This window comes from Notothenia rossii, assembly GCF_949606895.1.
Source record: "Notothenia rossii genome assembly, chromosome: 5".
In the NCBI taxonomy this organism is placed as follows: Eukaryota; Metazoa; Chordata; class Actinopteri; order Perciformes; family Nototheniidae; genus Notothenia; species Notothenia rossii.
In genome coordinates this window covers 22,654,946-22,677,122 of record NC_136903.1, presented here as the reverse complement: position 1 = coordinate 22,677,122, position 22,177 = coordinate 22,654,946, and the positions used below count along the sequence as shown (strand labels likewise).

General features: G+C 41.3%; 2 protein-coding genes across 2 annotated transcripts in view; one reads left to right on the top strand and one right to left on the bottom strand.

The window, feature by feature from the left end:
- Positions 1-273: 273 nt before the first annotated feature.
- Positions 274-15,227, bottom strand: LOC307039925 (GTPase HRas). Its single transcript, XM_079682376.1, has 6 exons — positions 14,930-15,227; positions 7,042-7,187; positions 6,060-6,238; positions 4,067-4,226; positions 3,256-3,380; positions 274-2,899 (listed from the first exon to the last, which is right to left on the bottom strand). Exons 2-5 carry the CDS (start codon positions 7,150-7,152, stop codon positions 3,261-3,263), a joined length of 570 nt encoding a protein of 189 aa, XP_079538502.1. The 5' UTR covers positions 7,153-7,187; positions 14,930-15,227; the 3' UTR covers positions 274-2,899; positions 3,256-3,260.
- A 586-nt stretch (positions 15,228-15,813) lies between these two features.
- Positions 15,814-22,177, top strand: part of lrrc56 (leucine rich repeat containing 56) — a 9,485-nt gene continuing 3,121 nt past the window's right edge. The window contains 10 exon segments of the mRNA XM_079680444.1: positions 15,814-16,090; positions 16,811-16,985; positions 17,609-17,696; positions 18,930-18,990; positions 20,125-20,221; positions 20,600-20,602; positions 20,604-20,633; positions 20,635-20,673; positions 20,675-20,722; positions 20,724-20,806. Coding sequence (XP_079536570.1) covers positions 16,824-16,985; positions 17,609-17,696; positions 18,930-18,990; positions 20,125-20,221; positions 20,600-20,602; positions 20,604-20,633; positions 20,635-20,673; positions 20,675-20,722; positions 20,724-20,806 — 611 coding nt within the window. The 5' untranslated portion in view covers positions 15,814-16,090; positions 16,811-16,823.

Genomic DNA, 22,177 nt, shown 5'->3' with positions numbered 1-22,177 from the left:
AAGCGCAACATTTATGATTGTTCTTTGAACCTTCATCAGAGCTGTGCTTGCTAACATTGTGTAAACCAGTTATCACCCTCACTTTTACACAAGGAACATATTTGGTTAGAACGTGATTAAAGTTCTGCTGAGTTTATGCTAGGTATAAGCTCCTTTATTATTACATTATTTGTCTTATACTCTGTACGATACACAAAGCAGCCTCCAGGCGGCAGCAAATCCCAAATGTAATATGACATGAGAGTTAGATGTTTGAGCGACCAAAGACACAGATTCATCTTGACATCTTTATTCCTGTCCTGCAATACACTTGCCACATATTCAAAGAGTAAATACATCTTAAATAGCTAAACAGTTTCACAAATTCTTTCCACACCTCCATCCACAGTTTGCAAGGGAGAAACAAGCCCTTGATCCCACTGTATCCTTGTGCAAAACTCCCAATGGTCCGTACAGTCTTTGTCATGCTCGCCAGGTTTTCTGACATGTATACTTGTGGTTTGCTGGCTGTAGTTTTCCTGTGGCAAAATGACTCCATTATTCTAATGAAACAGGAATTTGAATACATAGATTAGTGGAATTATATGTATTATCATGGATGCACTGTTTCAAGATTGACAGGGAGAGGACAAGCATACTACCAGGACTGTTGTTACAGGTTACAAATGCCACACTCGTTTTTTCCATCAAAAGATTTGAGTACAATGGATGAAAAATAAAAGTTAGAACACAGCCAAAAGTGGGACCGAGGAACAACTCCTGCATTATTTTTGTTATGGTACATTTGAAACATGAGGCTCCTTTTAAACAATATCTAAAGCACATTCACAGTTCATGTATTTTCTCCACGCAGAGAAATGAACACTTAACTGATTAAAACAACTTGATCACTAACATCCACACAGAAACTAGACTGATCATATTTTTTTAAGCCATGATATGATGGAAAGAGTCACTTTAAAATGTACAAAATTAACTAGGTAGGAGATAAGCACTTTGATTTGTGCGTGATAAATGTTCAAATGTGTTTGGGGTTTGCAGAGACCTGCCTGTAGTGTCTGGATCTCTTTATGTTATCATACCAATTCTCTGAATTAAAAAATAATAATCTGGTTTTAAACTAACCATTTCTAGTAATCAACCTCACATGTTCCATTGTATTTGGAATGAAATTTCAGAAGACAACTTGGGTTATACTGGGCTCTTTAACTGTTGTTTTTCAGTCTTTTAAAACAGAATCACATTTAGACACACATCATTACAGAAAGCCCTCTTTTAAAACAAATTAAAAAAACAGTGTAGTGTTTCCAGAGACTTGCCTTTCGAATTCTATACAGCGCATGTCTTGACTCAACTCACTTATATATTTTCTTCAGTTGCACACATCATCAAACAAACAAAACAATGCAGCTAACAGATCACAGAATCATCTAGATTCCTCTAGAGCTCGCTGCATACATGAGGTACAAACTAGCTAACAGATAAGGCAAAGTAAACACAGAGCAGTCTTTTTTTTCATTTAGGCAACAAATTAATGCAGTTGTGGAGAGCACAAGCTGGGTCAGTATTAAGAAACAAAGCGATGCACTCCCAAAACCAAATATCCATCACCTGTTACACACAATAGTCCCACATATACAGTAAATATGGTTCCGACATGATTAGCACCTGACCTGTTATTGTTCCGTTATAGAGCTGAGGTTGCAGAGAAAGATGAGCAGTTTGAGGATAGTATGGTGTGTGGAAATCTGAAGTTTGACTGAGGCAGGACATGTGCGTTACACTCTGCAAAGCATCCATAACCTAATTGTATAACTGTACAAGCGCAGGGTTTCCTCTTATTTCTACAGGAAACCTCTTCAGCTGTAGCAACTGGAGAGGTGACAAGAACTAGATTTTCATGCACAGTACCCCTCTGCCCTTCTAAACCAAAGGCTAACAAGAAGCAATGAGAGGTGGTTTATTCCCAATACTTTGTGTGAATTGGACAGGAAAGAATCCTATTGCACCAGAACCTACGTGCACTAGCCAATAGCCGTTACTATTATTTCATAAAGACTGTAGCGAAGGAAACATCTGCAGAGAGAGAAGGTGGTTGCATTCTGGAAATTGATTTATCTTTACATTCCAACTACATCAGGCAGGCCATGAAAACAAAAAGTCAAACCAGGTGCCATCTGGAATAAACACCCTCACATTGCTCTGTGACTTTCAAATTCTGCAAATCACAAATAAAATGTTCCATATCAAAAAGCTAGGCTAACTGTTAAAACAACAAGAAAATTATAGTCATTCCCATGTCAGCCCCCGCCCACTGGATCCAGTATAGAAGAGACTACACAGCCATTCGAAGGGGGAAATCAAAAGGCAGGTAGAATGGGACGGGGGGGTTATTCATATGAGAGGTGTTTGAGCAACAGAACGTCCATTCCAGTCCTTTCCATGTTAGTCAGTCAGTCCTTCCAGTGGGCAGGCATTGGGGGGGCGGGGGGATTAGGCTTTCAAGGTGGGAGGAGGTCAGCAAGACCCCCATTAAGACCAGTGTTGAGACTGAAAACAATAAGTTAGCAGGAAATGTGTTGAGCTACCCAGCAGGACCACACTGGAGTTGACAAAGAGTCATTAGTGGTGTTGCTCACAAGTCCACGTGCGGACCAAGAAAAGGGGGGCCGGAACCGTGCTAGTTCAGGTAACCACATGGGCAACAGTCCAAATCCTCCTTATCCATGAAGGTCTACGGTTCAGTCAGCTCTGGTGGTTTCCTTGAGCGCTTTTGCTTCAATCATCCTCTTTTTGAAAAAAGTTTATATTTCATCATTGAGTTGTTTTTATCTTTCTATCTTTGTGTCCATGCTGCCACTACGCGCTGTAGCATTTCTCCTCAACGTGCAACAGTCAGCTGTGGAAGGAAAGGACAAAAGGGGACAGATGTTAGTGCCATTTTTACATTTATACTCCTGGGGAAAAAGTTAAACTGAGTTGTAACATTGATCAGAATCAGAATGAAGTTTATTGCCAGGTACGTTCACACATACAAGAAATTTGCTTTGGTATCTGGTGGTGCGAACATAAACCATCTAGAAAAATAAGTTGCAAAGTAGGTACAAAAAGAAATATATAAGGATAATGCAAAAATAATTAACTTTCAATGGGCACTCATTTGCATAAACAGACAAGTTCCAGTATACGCATACAAATTTAGCGACTTCCCCTTTAACTTAAACGCCAGACAAGAAAAATACATTTGTGTCTCACCTGCATCACGATACCACACAGCGACAGCTCATACAGTCCTGACTGCCCTCATCGGGGGGGTTCAGCTTCCTCAGCTTATGCTGTCTGATCTCCCTAACCAGCGTGTAGAAGGCGTCCTCTACTCCCTGTAGACACACAACACACAAAAGGTTATGTGGGCACTTTCAACGGTCAATTATGAGTGCACTGCATGCACCCCTTCCAACTGACAGCATGGCTCTTCGGTGTACTCATCCCTGAGAGGCCTGGCAACATCACCATGGCGACCCTGATATTTCAGACGTCGGAAATCATAATAGGTAAAAAGAAGTAATTCACGTCGTGCTTTGCAAACTTTTCTCTTTGACTGACACATTTCTGCAGGAACCATGATGAATGCAGGAGTCTGTACCTTCACTGTGTGTGACAGTGACTCAGACAGAGTGGGAGCTGTGCGGCAACTTGTCCTTATGAAGCCTTTCAAATACTGTAGCTGTTCTTAAGCCAAGGTAACCTGCTATGAGTCATTGCCTGTGGGATAATAAAATATTTCCAGCTACACAAATCACATCATACTGCGGACATTTAGCTGCTTTTCACATGAAAATAGTTTACACGTACAAAATGTAAAAAATACAGGGCCCATACTAAAAATCATACCGTGTTTAATAGAGTATTATAAGAGGGCTAATGTGCATTGAATGTGGGTTTCATGGCTTGTAAAGATGGGAGAAATATATGTTAAGTTCACAGGTAATTTGAAATATCAGAGATGGGGAGAAAGAAAAGAAAGTGTGGTATTGTGGGAGTGTGCTTCTTGTTCACCGCCCACCTGTCGTGTTTTAGCAGAGGTCTCGATGTATGGGATGCCGTAAGAGCGGGCGAGTTCCTGGGCTTGCCTCGTGTCTACCGTGCGTGTCGGGAGGTCACATTTGTTTCCCACAAGCACCATGGGAACATCGTCCGAGTCCTTTACACGTTTGATCTGTTCTCTGTGAATTGCAGAAAGAGAAAAATGCCATAAGAACTTTGTCTGTTTTCCTATAACCCGCCCCAGCCCTGCACTCAGTCACAGGGACATCTGTGTAGTCTGGGGATCCTCCCTGCTTCATAAACAACAGCAGCCCCACCGCTGGAGAGCCAACCACCCGGGGAGCTCTAGGACCCTGAGGAGGAGCCGGGGCCCGCCGGTGCTGGGCTGTGCTGCACTGCTGAAGGAGGGAGGTGGAGGGGAGGGGAAGGGAGGGAGGGAGGGGGAGGAATGGACAACAGCATTACCTCATCACTACAGCAGCCAGCACCAAACGCCAGGCAGCCAGGGGGAACTGAGTGAGAGGAGTGGGTCAGATCAATCTATCAGCTCATTCTCCCCCAGCTCGAGTACAGCAGGATGCAGCACGCCCTGCCCATCTGCAGTCAACACGGCTAATGGTGTTTATGACCACATCAGTTGTTTTTTTGCTGATGAGGAAGGCACTTCAAGTCTAACAGATTGACTGCAAACACTAAAAGAAGATTTTATCCTAATACCCTGGTGTATATGGTTTAATACTGCGTCAATTAAAAAAGGAAAAAAATCATACATTTCCCAATCGTTACACAGTTACTATGCCACTATGTGCCAACAGTGAGGTGGACATTTTGCCAAGATGTCTCAGACAATTTTTTACTAGTAAGACAGATCTTTAAAAATAGCTCAACCGTGCCACCATCTTTTCAAGCATCCAATCCATGCAGGATTTCACAAGTCGCACAATGACTTGACAGTCAAATCAGCAGTTGTGTTACAGTTAAGCCAAAAAAAGCCAATGGCAGCAAGCCAAACCAGTGTTTGTGTGTGCAATAATAACACCAAATCTGTTGAGTTATATTCAGCCTCTTTTACCTGCCCCATGCACTGGGATGTGGGTGTCTAATGGGACGAGATGTGGCAAAGAGATAGGACACTGTCATCTCCAGCTGCAACCACCCCCCCTTCTCCTTCCCTGTCCTTGAAAGTGCTACCTCTCCCCGCTCCTCTAATTGAGTCAGGATCGATTTCATTGGCATCGTGCTGTAATCCTCCAGTTGGGGGCTAAGCTTTCTTTAGCCGTGTTAAACGCTACAGCATGACATCACCCAACTACTGCAGAGAGCTGGCACACACACGTATACACACCCCTCTCTCTCCAGACCCCATGGGAGTCCCTGCAACACACACTGCATTTTCAAATACACAGAGCCTTAGAAGAGAACTAACAGGAATAAATTTGTGAGTCTGAACTCCACCCCGGCTGCTCTGTGATCTTTCCACTAAATACACAGGTGATGGGGAAATGTTATCTTGAGGTACGGTTTTGGACTTCAATGATTATTAAAACAAGATAAAGAATACAGGTTACCAACATGCGTGTGTGTTAAAGAGTATCCAGTAGGTTGTAGCCGTGAATTACAATATATTTGCTATAATTTATCTTTATATAATATTGGTTACATTTATTTTTGTACATATTTACAAATGTTGGAGTTTTCAGTTGTTAGAGCAAGTGTATTTACAATATTTATCGGGTTTAAATTACATTTCAATATATAGAATGTATTATCTAAATAGTTTCATTTATTTTAAGACATGTTTAATTAGATTGAAAGTTAAAGAAAATTCACAGCTAGAAAGCCACAGTTTAAAAAAATGAGGTTTCCAAAGTCAATGAGTAAGAGTGTTAAATAATGCCGATTTCAATATAATTGTCATTATAACTTTGCCATCATCTTGCTGTTATTTATGCCATGGTTGTTGGGGCCACTGCACCCCTACACCCTTCTATCTATGACGGACTCTTACACACCTGTACTGGTGAATGTCCTCAAAAGACTTGGTGTTGTTGATGGCGAAGACGCAGAGAAAGCCCTCCCCTGTCCTCATGTATTGATCCCTCATGGCGCTGTACTCCTCCTGACCTGCAGTGTCCAGGATGTCCAGCAGGCAGGTCTCTCCGTCAATCACAACCTGTTTCCTGTACGAGTCCTGCAGAAAAAAAACGTTTCAAGTTGTGGTAAAAACATGCAAGTGAGCAAACTGTAACAAAAGTCAGACACAAAACGTGGTTCAGGTGGAATTTGAGGCAGCTGCGGGTCACTGAGGCTCTTGGCCACTCAGTGGTAAGTTGTGTCTGTATGTAAACATGTGTATCAACTGGAATGTGATATTAATTCTGTCAAATGCTCATCTAGAGATCAGAGGAGCAGGGTATCGGAGCCAATGTTTAGCCTTCCAACACACAGCCACAAAAACATGGAGTGCCGTCCCTTTGTTTGTTAGAGCATAGGGGCCAGGAATGCAAATACACAAAAAGGACATTGTCTGGCCAGAGGCAGGCGTGGTGAGAAAGAGAGGGAGAGAGTGGAGAAAAAGAGAGGACACCACATTCTCACTGACTTCCCTCTTCTCTTTGCAATGTCTGCAATCTTTTTCTGTCAATATTTCTATGAAAATATAAGAATTACTGAAAGGCGGATGAAAGATTTCTTCAAAAAGAAAATTAGGGATGTCTACCCAGCTTGATTGTTAGGAAAATTACTACAGACATTCAATTATTTAAATTAAATTAACTTGATTTAGAGTGAGCTGTCCACTCCAGACAATATCGGTCAGCTAAGAACATGGGATTGGACATTTGAACAAAACATGTCACGCCTTCACTTTAATATGTAAAAAAACTTGAGGCTAACCAACAATAATTAAATATTGGGGATCTGGATCCTTTCTTTTTACCAATACGATAGCCCTGGAATAATAATAATAATGTAAAAGGCAAAAGAGCGTCATACCTCTATGGTGGGATCATATTCATCCACAAAGTGGTTCTGGATGAGTTGGATGGTAAGTGCACTCTTGCCCACGCCTCCAGCTCCCACCACCACCAGCTTATACTCCGTCATCTTTGCCGCTGCTGCTCACCACACACACACCGCAGCTGGAGAGAGAAAAGGCAGAGAGGAAGGTGCAGGTTAGCACTCTGATAAGAAACAGAACAATAGACCTTCACAGACAAGTTATTCTATGTCACAGGACTGCCATAAGGTGGTCGACAACCATTGCTTAGCACTGAAGAGAAACATCAGTCAGGTTAGTGTGTGTGTTTTACAGTGTGCGTGTGTAGTGGGGGCTAAGGTTGGGACCCTCAAAGGGGAATGTGAAAAATGTGCTGAAGGTACTCAATGTTCCAATACTCTCGCGCTCAGTGTGAGCAGCAGAGAGGGTGTGTGTGAGAGGGAGAGAGGCGGCGAGGGAGAAGGGGCATGACACTTGCAGACTGGTCCTCATCACTCAGGCTTCACATTACAGATGCCTTCCTTTGAGGTCATGGTGACAGATGCCAGAGCAAAAATGATCAAATAAAAAAAAGATTTATAAAGTGAAATCTTTTTCAAAGGAGTCTGCAGAATCCTTTCAACAGTTGCTATTTACTTTTTACTAAACAAAGCTAGGCTATTTATATGAGCAGTTTGTTAGTGTGCCTTGCTTCTTCCATAGGGATCAATCCATAGCAACAATAGCAACAGAACGAGAGGCCTAAAAGAGGATTTTATAACTCCAGGTGTGCCTGCAGTTGTCCCCTATGGACCCACTCAACCCACTTTACAGGTCTAGCTGATGTAACAGGCTGCCCTGACTATGAATCAAGGCATGTTATTAAAGAGACCTGTCAAAAAGTCTACAAGAAATATGGTAAACATGAATTTATGGACAGAACAGAAAGCAGATTGAGCTTAGTCCAAAAAACTATGGAAAATGTTTCTACTTAAAATGAATTAGCATTTAGCATTTCACAGTTTTTAACATCCCAGAAACTTAGTAATAAAAGCAGCTTTTGTTAAGTTAGTTTAGTGTAGTTGTGATGATGATGATGCAGCTCACAAGTCTTTGGTTTTTACCACCTCATAAAGTTCATCCAATTTTCCCAGAAAGTTCAGGCATGCTCAAAAATGTAGGGCTTTGCAGATTATGCCGAAGATAGCATCACAATGTCAACTATCGAGTCAGCTGGAACCACACTTCGTGCATGGCCCATGGATAGAGACAGGGCAACACAAAGACACGCACACACTGATCCCCTGACATCACCTCCAACACTGCTGGACACTGAAATTCCAGGCATGTTGAGTCGACGGCTAGCAGAAGTCATATGGGTGTTTCCACTACATACAGTGGCAAAGTGTGACTCAGCTCGGTGCAATATTACCACAAGGTTACCAAATCTATGACCCTGAAATGACATGGTACCAGCGTAGACATGATGGCACATGATGAGTCACAGAGAGACATAAAGCTTAAATGGAAATGTTGCTAGCTAAAATACCATACAAGTCATGGTGGCTGTGACCAAAAGTATAGCTAACACACTGGAGGCTCTTAGCAACTACAGGAACCTCTTGTGGTTATTGCCTAAGTTTGACATCAGCAATGACTGGTCAAGATGATGTCATCACAGCGGTGTCATATCAGCGCTCAGAGGAAAGTTACTAGAAACCCAGGAGGGGCATTTTAGTTTCACTTTCTGTTTGAAAGTAGTGACAAAAACAAAACAAAAACCTGACTTAAGACATTTTAAACGGACACTGTAAAAGCCACTTTCAACACAAATGTAAGTAATGACATTGGAACAATATTATCCCCGTTTTCTGGATCTGCATACACACCCAACACCCAAAGCAAACTTACATTTCTATCTCTTAAAAAGTAGTATGGCTCATGACCGTAATTCTGAATAAAATAAGGTCACAGGATTAAAAATCTCGGCTTGCTCATCGACAGTGTCTCACTTTGCTGAATGTTCCTGAAGTGAGATCAAGACGAAAATCACTAACCTGCCTCACCTGCTCGAGTGTGTTGTCAATCTGTCAGGATTTAATGAGCACCACGGGTCACATATGCTGTTTTATCTTCACCAGGGCAACAACACACACACACACACACACACACACACACACACACACACACACACACACACACACACACACACACACACACACACACACACACACACACACACACACACACACACACACACACACACACACACACACACACACACACACACACACACACACACACACACACACACACACACACACACACACACACACACACACACACACACACACACACACACACACACACACACACACACACACACACACACACACACACACACACACACACACACACACACACACACAGAATCTTTAACTTGTAGAAAAGGAGGTGACATGATGACAGTTTCCTGAAAGGACATCATGCAAAACATCCAAAAGCATAACGGGTATAAAATCAGTCATGAGTAACAGACATGCACCTGTGCTATTTGTCTCTAGGAGAATCTGCATGCACCAGTGTATAAGACGTAGTGTTATTTGTGTCTGAGGTGTGTGTGACTGTGCTCAAGTGAGGGCAGACTAAGATTAGCCAGGACTGAGACTGGCTCACTGATGTTAATGATTGACAGAATAGCAGACTTGCTAACTGAAGACACAGCCATTAAGCTGCTCATTCAATGACACACAGACACACACAGGCAGACACACAGACACACATGTTCCTGCAACGCATCCGTGATCCCGTAAGCCATTGCTCGCCTTAATGGTACAGGTAGCAATGAACACCGTCCCCAATATCAACAATGGCCTCCTCGTAAAAACACCCTCACTGCTATAATTCTCAAACACAACAGGAAAGGAATTATCCTGACCCGTCAATCTTGGGGCCAAACATTTAGCTTCCTTTTCCCTCACTGTAAATAAATCAACCTGGTGCACAGTGCTGGAGCTCAGGGAGCGTGGCAGAGCCGCAGAGCCAGCATCGCTCCTCACAGCCTCCTTTAACCAAACAAACAGCAGCTGTGCAGCAGAGAGACTGGTGCAGGGCGGACGCTGGAACACCTTCGGTCACTGCAGGTTGGAGACAGGGCGAGGATTCACATCAGGGCTGGCTTAATGTGATGGAAACAGCATGGATGCTAAATAGATTGGTCACTGGGATAGAAGAGAATGTCGACTTTCAAAGGGATGAGGGGTGTGCCATCAACTAACAATTATCTTCATTATTAGCTCAGACACATATTTCAGTACAGAAATGCCAAATATTGAGGTCCTTTCGAAAAGGTGTAGCTATTACATAGCTTCGACCAGAGGGAACTTTTTAAACTGTTGAATGTCCCATTCAGTAGACTGCTCACATCATTTTTTATTTTTGTAATGTGTTTCTCCTATTGAACCTAAATTGGCTGATATACTGTTCACAGATTTTTCTAAATTCTAAATATGAAAATGGGCTCAGCTTCAAAAATGTAGTGTCAGTCTGTAGTTTTCCTTGATAAATGGCACTTAACACGATCACATATCTAAATAAAGTTTCATTCATGTTTATAATGGATTATAGTGATGGTTTTTAACTGTAGCATTGATACCATAAATATGATAAATCTGTACGAAAAGTAATATTATCATTTTAATCAAATCATCCAAATACATTCAGGATACTCACAAGCTTTACTCATTCATTAAAGCTGATGGTGTGCTTTACTACCATGTCAAGTTTATGACAAATGCCCATCGTGACATATTTATGCACACAACTACATGCCTTTTAGTAACCAATATAGATCCAAATGTAGCAAAACTTCAATCCTAATTAGAAGTTCTTTCTATTCCAAGTTCATGAACCCGTATGCCAATAAAGTGCACTGAATTTAACTGTTTTGATGCTAAATGTAGGTCGCACACAGATAAAAACAATACAGAGTGACACCTGCACTCTCCCAACACCCCCAGCTCTCCAGATCTGACACGGTTGGTTGCCACATGTCTTCCACATAACCAGATCTCAAGTGTGCACCTGCCAAACCACGGAACTGTAGAGCCTAAAATGCAGATTTAACACACTGCGCACACTACTGGGAGACTGGAGGAAAGAAAACACAGACAAGTGCCATCTCTTCTCAAACTAGGCCAAGTCAGCTGCTGATTAATAATCCACACATACATATGGAGATGAATAGCAAAATTAATCATTGATAGCACGATGCTGTCGCTTTTTCAGGGCCACTTGTTGTCAGTAGGGACTCACACAGAGCTGCCCTTTGTGCACGCAGAAAGGAGGGATGAGGACAGAGACTCTGGAGATCACAGTCAACATCATGCATCAATCTTTTCACATATGTCATTCACACATGGGGAAAAAGCATGAACAATTTGTCAACGTTTTTTGTTGTTGTTCTGCACGAAAATGGTTATCCTGCCCCTATAACAGTGCCATGTCCTCAACTGCAGTCAGTATTCAACAGTAACTAAGTACATTTAATCAAGTACTCTCATTCCATTTCCTAATACTTTATACTTCAAAACCAGTACAATTCAGAGAATATTGTACGATTAACTCCACTACATTTACTTGACTGCTTTAGTTACTTGAGAAGAATCAGATTAGTAGTTAAATTCATCATCAACAAATCATTTTTTTAAGTTAATTCAAAGATTAATTCAATTAAATTATTTTTGGGGATGAACACATGATGCAGCAATAAATACAATATCAAATAATTTAATATAATTTCTTCTTTTCTAAAATGGGCCTGTGCAGAATTAGTATTGCTATTTTAATTTACTTCATAAATGACACCAATACCTTTGTAGTAAGATTTTGTATGCAGGAATTGTACTAGAAACCATGTTTTTCTACACTTTGATATTACTACAAATTTAACTAAAGTGAAAGACCGATGCACTGTGTTCAACACTTCTTACAGTAATACCAGTCACCGAATGGTTAACCTGTCCTTATTTGCCCCATAAAATAAAAAGCTGGCCGCATTTGTGAATGCAGAACTCAGTGACACTCTTCATTCAATGTATGTCTTGCAAAAATAAAAATCCCACAGCAATGCGACTTGTAGTAACACATCAGCTCATTAATGGAGAACAAAGTTAGTTTGAGCTACCACTGTTTACATGCCTGACATTGAGACAGCCATAGCAGCTGTGTCATCTACAAGTCGACATAATATAAACTCTCCAAACCTTTGGAAAGCTTTTCTCCTTCTCTGACCAAGAAGCAGCACTATGCAGTATGTCTGTGTTTAGGGTTATTTATAGCTCGGCACCTCCAGCCTGGGAAATTAACAGTTCGTTTTGAAACTCTAGAGCCCTGCCTGGACCAAGAGGATAATCTTACATGACAGCTTACGGAGGGTGCGAGTACAGAGCAGCGAGAGGGGTGATGGGAGGAGAGAGTCTGAGGGCGAGGGGGGGAGAGAGGGCTTCTCTTACTATATGCCAAGGGCACAGAAAACCACAGGAGGGAGGGGTCGAAATGGAAACCGAAACATTTAGAAAGAAATCGATAAAGAAAATGTTCTCAAACTTTCTCGCTGGTAATTTGGCTGCATGCATGGCTCTGATAACAGCAGCACATATTCATCTCTTAACCTTCTCTATAACCTGGAAAACAATTCCAAACACATGCCCCAAGAAGGAGGGCATGGCAGTCCTCCTCAGCATGCATTCTGCTCTCCATTAAAGTTCTTAATTGGTTAAAGAATCCATACTGGCAGAGCCACAAGCCCGGTGCAGAGATAATAGATTTTTAATGGAGCGATGATGGTAAGGAGACCCTCTCTAGGGAGGTATCACGGTCGAAGACTGAGACTCCAAGACCCATCCTAGATCCTTATAGCCCACCGCTCTCCAATGACATCATCGGCCTAAACAGCATCCAAACACAAGTGTTGACCGGCAGCTGAGGAATCACTATCCTGCTCTCTGAGACCAATGAAACGCAAGTAAGTGAGGTAGACTTTAAGCAATTCTTATGAAGTCTATAAACTCAGGGATGTATCTAGCTGTTAGACTCTTTAGAAAAACAGCACTATGGGGTAGGAAGCCAGTGAAACAACCAAAACATGAATGAAACTATAGTTTTGCTCAAACAGAATCTTAAGAGAAAATCCTTTGATAAAGAATGCATCCTCCAGATTTTCTTCCTTACAAACATTTATATAAGGAGTTTCTGCGTGTGCTTTAACAAGCTGCTCTGGCACTGGAGAACAAGTGACCTTTTCCCCACTGGGTCATCCTTTCAGCTTGTCGAGTAGGGTGAGACGGTGGAGGCAGCAGCAGAGATGAAAAGGCCATCTGACCTCCTCACAAAGGCCTGCCAGTTAGAGGAGCCACGGGGCTTATAATCAGACACCAAACACCCCCAAACTCATCAGTGGCTTTTTTTGATTTTATTCAGGGGAACAGTTTAATATTGTCTAACTGTTTAAAGGGTAGGACCTGTAGAGGATGCAAGTCAGTTCTAAAAATAAAAAAATCACAACAACCAACCTCATATAAACAGATGTAAGTACAATATAAATGCAGGGGTATGCCAGCACTTAACATACAAAAATAGCCCTACAGTAGGCTATGTCAACAGATGTAAACAACACCTTGAGATGAAAGCAGTATCAAACATTGTCATTTTATAAATAGTTGGTACCCAGAAGTGTCCACTTGTTTTGGCAAGTAGCTGGGCACCACCCAGTCTCCAGCTGTTCAGAGGAGGGGACAAGAGATTACCATCACACCTCTATCACTGGCTGGACTATCTCCAGCTGTTTTCCAGCTGCCTGGAATCTTGCCTTCACTCTGAATGCTTCTGACACTGCTGATGTCAAATTCCCACTAGACCGCCTTAAAGGAATCCATGTAGAATAATGTACTCCAACCTGGAAAAACTATCTGTTACATGTGTCTCATATATGAGGCTTTGCTCAGCAGCCAGATTCAATAATATGCCACAAAAGACAACAATAGACAAAATCAAACATCTTTCTGCTTTGTTTTTAAATAGGGGCACCAACGTAATGTTACTACTACTTTTTAAGATGAATACAATTCATTCTGCCTCATGTTTACCTCAGTTCAGGATGAGTACATCGTTTCTGCTCTAGTGTAACAGCTCCAATGGTCATCATTTAAATCATGGCCAATTCAACATTAGTGCTGTCTTAACCATAATATAGGCTTTAAACATACTAAACAGTTTTAACAGACAGCTTGCAGAGAGGAATCATTCAGAAGTCAGCTCCCTAAATGCCTCGTAATGGACTCTAACTTCCGCAGTGATACATTCCGTTTTTACTCAGTGTGACGGGGCGTCACCCTGACGTTACTTGTGTGTGTGGCCACTATCGGCAGCAGAAACCTCATATTCAACACTGTCTTTCCACTGGACAAGAACATAGGCCAAAGAAAGTAAAATCCCCAATATTGGTATTTTGAATACATTCGGTTTATTTTCTAAAGTGAAATGATAGGAGAATTTAGGGCGGTCTAATGTTAAGCCTACATAACCAAGTTACAACACACGAACTCAAGGCTGACTGTTTATCAAAATAGATAATTGTTTTAAAAACAACATACTGTATGCAAAATCCATAACCCATGTTGTTCCCAGTATATGTAGCCAATAAGAGCAAGCATGAGTTGTTGAGCTCGACAGATAAATGGTTGAATTAAAAATGTTATGATAGCTAGCTAACATGTTTTAACTGTGGAACGCAACCTTCAGTGGTGCCCAAAACACTGAAAGCTTTTTAAAGCGGAACGTTTTGGCTAGACAAAAACAGTCACTGCCGACATATTTCGGACACAGGAATGTGCACTGCATACTTACAACAAGCAGAGGTCTAATTAGCGACAAGAGCGACGTTTCGTCTACCGGAGAAGAAAAAAAATCGTTCAACTCTGTGGCCTCTCCAATGAAATGAGAAGAAAATAAAATGGTCCTGGTCCGTTTCCCTTCGTCTTCAGATATCTGCACCTTATTCTACCCGATAACGTGTTTAATTTTCAGTATCTAAAATGCACCAATGCATTCATTGGTTCTGGGTAAAATGAGCCCGCGTTGAACAATGTGCTTCCACAGAGAGCAGAGGGATGAGGAGTGTCGAGCCCACGCCCAGCTCTATCAAACATAGAACCGCCCCGGTTACCATGCATGTTACTGCTACGTTCACGTACTGCCGGAAATATGGACACTCAGCGATGAAGATCAGTATTTACAGTTTGACCTATGCACTTAAAGCAGGTTTACAGAGTGTCCCTTGAATGTGACAGACAAAGACTCATCTAAGTTATAAATGCATGTTTTATTATTTCAATTTAGAACAAGCAGAAAAGCCAGGCTTTAAACAAAGTAAAATGTCCCCATGAGAAAAATCCTCACCCACCTGAGAAAAATAACCACCATCCAAACTCAATAAACCATCCAAGCATTTAACAAATCACTGACACATTTTACTTTGAATAGTTTTTTGTTTCTCCCAAATGTTATATTACCAGTGCCTTACTGTTATTTAAGAACGCATACATCCAGTGGGTAATATATACATTAATTTGGAATTGATTTGATTTTAATAAAAGACATGTCAACCAAAACACTCACATTCTATGATTTGACCTCTGACAATATTATTGTCAGATGTACATTCTGAAAAATGTAAAGCTCCAAAGTCAGAGCTTACAAAGGACATGTGAAGGCAGCACCACACAAGCGTAGGTTGTTCACTGGGTTAAGGCTTCTGTAGTAGAAAACAGATGCTTAGAAATGAATCTCTGATGATATAACAGATAGCGTTTAGTTAAGCATTAACCTCAAGAGTTTCACTGATGCGCTAATTGTTAATGTGAACTACCTATCCCAGGGAGCCACAGGTCTCTTAGTACCGTTTCCAGGAAGTCGTATGTGGTTGTCAAGCAAACTTTTGCTTCTAAGCAAAGTGATCTCAGTCAGTGAAATGTATGTATATTTTTAGTCTGCAGTTTCCTGCAACAGGTACATATGAACTATCTAAATATGTATAATAATAATGCGTTTAAAGTCCTTGTTGTTGGGTTTAGCTTAAAATAAAATATTATTATATTGCCTCCCGCATTTGTCAACAATTAACCATAGCAGTTATGCTAGTTTGTTAGCTAATTTAACGCGAATTGGATAACGCTAAACTAGATAAACATACGATATGACATTAAATGTGATGTCGTATTTGCTTTGACCAAACAGGTTAAAATAAATATATGTTATTCTTTATGGCAGACAAAGTGATAAATGTGCTGAACAAAGTGACTAAGGAACAATTATCGGGAATTAAATGATGGTTACACAGTCATCTTTTGTGCTTGCTGTTTAATGAATCATTCTTATTGTTACTCAGCTAACAACATGGACAAGCGCTAGTCATACGTCTGTGATTGTAATCTTACTACTTTTTTTGCTTTTTTGGAATTTATGTAATATTTGTATCGATTGTATTGATACAACACATATAATCATACATAACAGAGCCTTTAAAAAGCGACTCATAGCTGGACTTTTCCTCTTGTTTTTGCAAACATTTGGTTCCTTCCTTTTCATATTTTTTTCTTTATGATATATTTGACTGATGTGGACCTTTGAGTCCAAAACTGAGTAAATAGATATTTACATCAATGTCTGTCTAGATAAACATCTATGGATAGATGAGTATTTCCTATACATCCATTTTGTTCATGTCAGGTTCCTGTGAGAGATGAGTTGCTGTCATGGTTCTGTGGCTAAGGGAGTCCGGCCTGGCACAGCCCGGGTCCTAGTCACTGAGCTGAGTGGATCAGGCCACATCAACCCAACTCCTGCCACCAAACCATGTGAGGACGCAGAAGCAGTGGATGTTTCCCTTTCTCCAGAGAAGCTGGTAAATTTGCAGAATGGCCTAAAGATACAGTCAGTGTTTATACCACCAACATTTGTACACAAAGTTTTCCATTGTTACATGTGGTTAGTCTTACTAATAGGCTTGTTTATTATTAATCAAGTTATACGTGTCTAAGGTCAATGTTGATGCAAAACACTTTGATGAGTAAACACAAAATCCAGTTCATTAAAGGGGCCCTATTATGCTTTTTCGGGTTTCCCTTTCCTGTATTGTGTTAAAAAAAATGTGTATACATGGTCTGCAAAGGCTAAAATCCCAAAGATGGTGTTTCTCTCTCACACACTCCCCCATGCCTGAAACGCCTCCATTGGAGTCTTTTGTTTACTTCCGTGACATAGTGACATCACTACATACTGTAACTCTCGTGCATCTATTGGCTAACGCTCCAACACATTGTACGTGATAGGCTAGGTGGGACATCTCTGGTTTCAGACAGAGGGTGAAAAGAGGTGCTGCAACACAGGCAGTGTGAGACAAATAAAGCACCTTTTGAACATTAAAGCATATAAGCATGTCACAATATAGTCACAAAATACTAATATGACACCTGAAAATAAGGATATTAGGACCCATTTAAATGCTTTTTGATTTCTGTCCCTCAGAAATTGCTGTGTGGAACTCAGGACCTCTCTCACCTGTCCTCTCTGGAGATCTGCTTGGACACACAAGAAAACACACTGGGTAACTTTGGTAAGAAACAGATACATCTATATTTTGACCATGTGCAAAGAGTGTGTGGGTACTCGTTGGGGATCACGGACTCAGTAACTCTTAAAGGTCCCATGTCAGGCTTTTCTGGTTATTACCCGTCCCCTTGTGTGTTATGTAGCTTTTTCTGCATGTAAACGGTCTGCAGAGTCACAAACCCTCAAAGTACACCCTGTAGCGAGTAAAACTCTAACACAGAAAATACCTGTCTATGCTGCCCCAGAACGCCTCGTTGGGGATTTCTCTTTTTCCATTGTTTACTTCTTGGGTATAGTGACGTATTTCGGGTATAGTGACGTAACGTAACGTAACGGCTCCTCAGATTGGTCCGTTACATTTGGATCAATCCGCGGACTTCCACACACACACACACACACACACACACACACACACACACACACACGAGGCGGGACGTTGCAACGCTCGATGCTGCGAGGAGCGGGACACTGTGAGCTGGCTCACTGGTGTGGGGTCGGCGAGACACTGCGGAACTCAGCCTGGGCACACACACAAACTCCCAGCCAGGCTGCTTGTGTGTGTGTGTGTTTCGGGCTGGGTTTCACTGTCTCGCAGATGGCCACTGGGCTCAGAGGGAGGGGGGGGGGCAGGAGCTCCAACAAGCCGTTTAGGACAAAGAGTGAATACACATACTATACAGAGATGCTGTATGAGAAACCAATGTGATTTTGGAAAATTGCACAATATACATTTATTTGAGTATACCTCAACAATGGAATTATGATCAGTAGAAATGGCCATGACATGGGACCTTTGAGTAAAACAACAGACATTAAGTTTCTTACCCTCTGTACAATGATGATTCATGATATACACTTTTAATAATCACATAGCTAATCATGAACCAGAACTGGATAAGAGAAACATTGCTATGACGCACGGAACATATCCGTTCTTGATTTCCTCTCAGGTGTGCCAACCTCAGTGCAGGATGACTGAGCTGATAATGTTGGAAGAGCATCTACCTTTTGCTCACCCTTGTCCTCAGAAAATTGTAGATTGCACAACAAGTGCAAGCATATGTGACAAATGCATATTCTGTCCCTTTAGGTACTTCTAGGTTCAGCTATTTGTCAAAGGCCTGAAAAGGTTCTTTTGGAAGTAATTCAAAGAGTTTGTTGAAAACCCAATAAATAATCACCCCACTGTTACATGTTTAGTGATTGAAATAGCTTTGTTTATCTAATCATCTTGCAGGTGCTTACTTGCCCAAACTGGTGCGGCTCAAAATGAACAACAGCACAATTTTGTCAGTGAGGTAAGTGTAATGTTATATAATCCAAATCATTATTGTATTGAATTCCTAAATTGCAAACTTATCCTACGAGAACACGCACATTCAATCTCGTGTTATACGGAAATCTTACTCATAGAATACTACGTACTCCGAAAAAGATTCATATCTTGAAACCAAAACCAAATATGTTGCTAAGGCAAGAGTTAACCAAAATACGCAATGAAGTCTGTCCATTATTTTTTGAGTAAGCGGGTCATAATTACTGCAAAGAGATATGTTGAGTCTTTTACATTTATTTTTGGAGCTTTGAGGCACTACAAGCTATCTAGTACCATTATATTTTAAGAATGTCTCCATCATTTGGCAACCCACAGTTAAACATTTGAGGTTGATAAAAAAGAGAACAGGTAAGAGGAAAAATGTGTGTCTTTTCTTTTTGGTCCCCCTGACTTTCCAACAGGGACTTGTTATGTAATGTTTCTGTATGTAGGATGCATGTTGCTGCTTGTAAAACCGACACCAACAAAGGTGTTCAGTACAGTCTTAGAGCTAAAACACATTGAGAACAGGTTCCCCCACCTGTCTCACAATAAGAAACGGCAGGTTTGTGGCATATCAGCTTTCACATTTGTCTACTCGGACGAAAAGACAGAACATTTGCACAGTTCATATGTAGTGTCCTACCAACTTGATTGCAGCCACAGCTGTGTCATCAAAAACTGATGGAAGAAAAGTAATTAACCTGCGGGACGACACACATTGGAAATGTTCCGAACAGGACAGGTGGAGGATTGTTACCCGAGAGACCACAGAGGGATAAGAGAGTACAAACAGAAAGATAGGCGGCTGTCTGCTCCGCCCTGAGAGTAGCGAAGCAGAGCCAGCCGGACGTGCGCTGCCTCTGATAGCATTTCCTGCTCTGGGAGCTGTAGTGGAGAGGGTGTTGAGGAGCTGTAGACACATGGACTGAGACTCAGAGCAGGGCTGTGCTGCAGAGACAAGTGAGGAGGCAGAGGAGTGGCCTCCAGATTGGGGGGAGAGAAAGAGCTTCGAGCTTCAGTAGCCAAGCCATGGATAGCCTTTCCCATGATTCACTGCGTTGGGTAACACCCGTCCCTGCCTCTAAATCAAGTTTGTTCTATTTTGTCTCCTTAGAGACCTGGGAACCACCCTCTCCCACCTGGAGGTGCTGTGGATGTCCCGCTGCTCCCTACAACACCTAGATGGCCTCTCTACTTTGTCCTCCCTAAAGGTAGAGGCTGGGAGATAAAATAAAAAGTCTCTGTGTTGGGATGAAATGAATGTATTCACAAGTTCATATTTTTGTGCCACAAACTTTAAGACAAATATGCAATTTCTGATATTTGGCTATATATTTAAGATGGTGATTGATTCATTGAGAGAGAAAAAAAAGTAAGTACATATTCGGAAGAAACGATGAGAAGGTTGATCAGCAATTAGAGACCTGAGATTTTAGTTTGATCATTTACATAGTTTATTTGATGAAAATCCCCCAAATGTTGCCTTTAATACCTCTCCTGTGTGTTCGTTTTTCAAACTGTCTCATAACCTTATCTTCCCCTCTACCAATCTCTTCTACGCTGTATGCATATCCCTCTCTCTGTTTCAGGAGTTTGTACCTTGCCTATAACAATGTGTCGGACCCTGAGTCAGGCGGGAATGCTGGAGAACCTGCAGCTGTTAAGATCTGGAAGGGAACAATGTGGACGACCTGGTCCAGATTCAGTACCTGGGGACTGTGTGGCAAACTCCAGACACTAACCCTGGAGGGAAACCCTGTGTGTGTGCTCCCAAACCCCCCTGCTAAACAGGTAGTGTAACATTATTTATAAGTTAACACAAAATAACAATACAGAACTACAATGGTGCAGGAATGAGTCCTACAATCTGGAAATTATATTTTAGAATTTCCATTTCCCTTGTCCAAAGTCAGTAGTTTTTGGATATAATAAAGTCTATGGTTAACAGAGGCTTAAACATGTTTACGACATAGCAACAGTCTAAAGCTTCTATTTGTAATAAAAAAACAGCGGTTGCTAACACGTGGCTAGTTGAGACTGCTAAACATCATGATGAGGAACATGAGTCTGCCTTTAGCTTAGTGCTGTTGACCATGGTGTATTGTAAGCATTACGTTTATTAAGCATTTCACTTCTGGTGATTACATTTACGCTTCAAAAAGGAAAAAGTGTCTAAGTATCATATTTATTTATTTATTTACTTATTTTCTGCATTTTTCTATAATCCATTTGAAAAATCGCATTTCTTTTTGTCAAGAGAACCAGAGCCAACTTTCTGGTCGACCTACATAAATCATCATTTATGCACCACTCTATCGTGTCACCATCCAAGCATGATGATGCATTGATGATAATGCAAGGGAAACATTTGAGGAAGTTGCATGTGTCTAGACATTTCACTGATGTGTTATCCAGATGAACATATAACAACAGAATACACTCATAGGGGACAAATCATTCACATTTGAATGTTCTTTCTTTCTTTTAGGTTTCTAAAAGAACATGTTTACTTGCTTATATGATCATAATCTCTGTCTAAATGACCCGTGTGAACCCTCTGTCTGAAATGCTCCGTGTTAGCGCCTGTCTCTTTCAGCTCTCCTCCTGCAAATGTCCAGATAGGATTGTGAGAAAAATTGCAAAAGTAGATCTCAAGCCATTGGGACAGATACTCAGATTGGGGGCATCCCATTCTTATGAGTCTGCATGTGACATAGAAAGGGAAGCCAAATCTGATTGGCTTGTTGAATCATGTGTTTTCTTACCTAGGCATCCCACCAAAAGATGGTTGGGTTGTCTCATGCCACAGTTTTGATTGATAGGCACTTCAACTGTTTATCACCATTGACATGTTTTATTAATATGACCACTTTAAAATCCTGGATGTTGTTGAAGCCCACTTGAAAATGCAACTTGTGGTTCTCCTGTAGGTATCATTCAGTTAGATCCTGTGCCGGCCCACTGTCCGCTCTCATGGCTTTATCAGATAATGACCAAAATGTAATTAGCATGCGCTGAGACATGAAAGTATCCGTATGATCTCGCCGCTCTGTGTTTGGGCCTTCAACGCATCAGATGGGACACAGGCAAGCCGGAGGAATCAAAATAACCAAACATACTTCGTAATTACACAGACTTACTCTTTTTCAATATCACATCATGTGCAG

What these genes read in the sequence shown, in the direction of transcription:
- LOC307039925 (XM_079682376.1), bottom strand. Translation starts at nt 7,152, where the DNA reads ATGACGGAGTATAAGCTGGTGGTGGTGGGAGCTGGAGGCGTGGGCAAG. An exon ending in AATATGATCCCACCATAGAG is followed by an intron (nt 6,239 to 7,041) that starts GTATGACGCTCT and finishes TTTTTTCTGCAG; the next exon opens with GACTCGTACAGGAAACAGGT. An exon ending in GAGGACATTCACCAGTACAG is followed by an intron (nt 4,227 to 6,059) that starts GTGTGTAAGAGT and finishes TGCAATTCACAG; the next exon opens with AGAACAGATCAAACGTGTAA.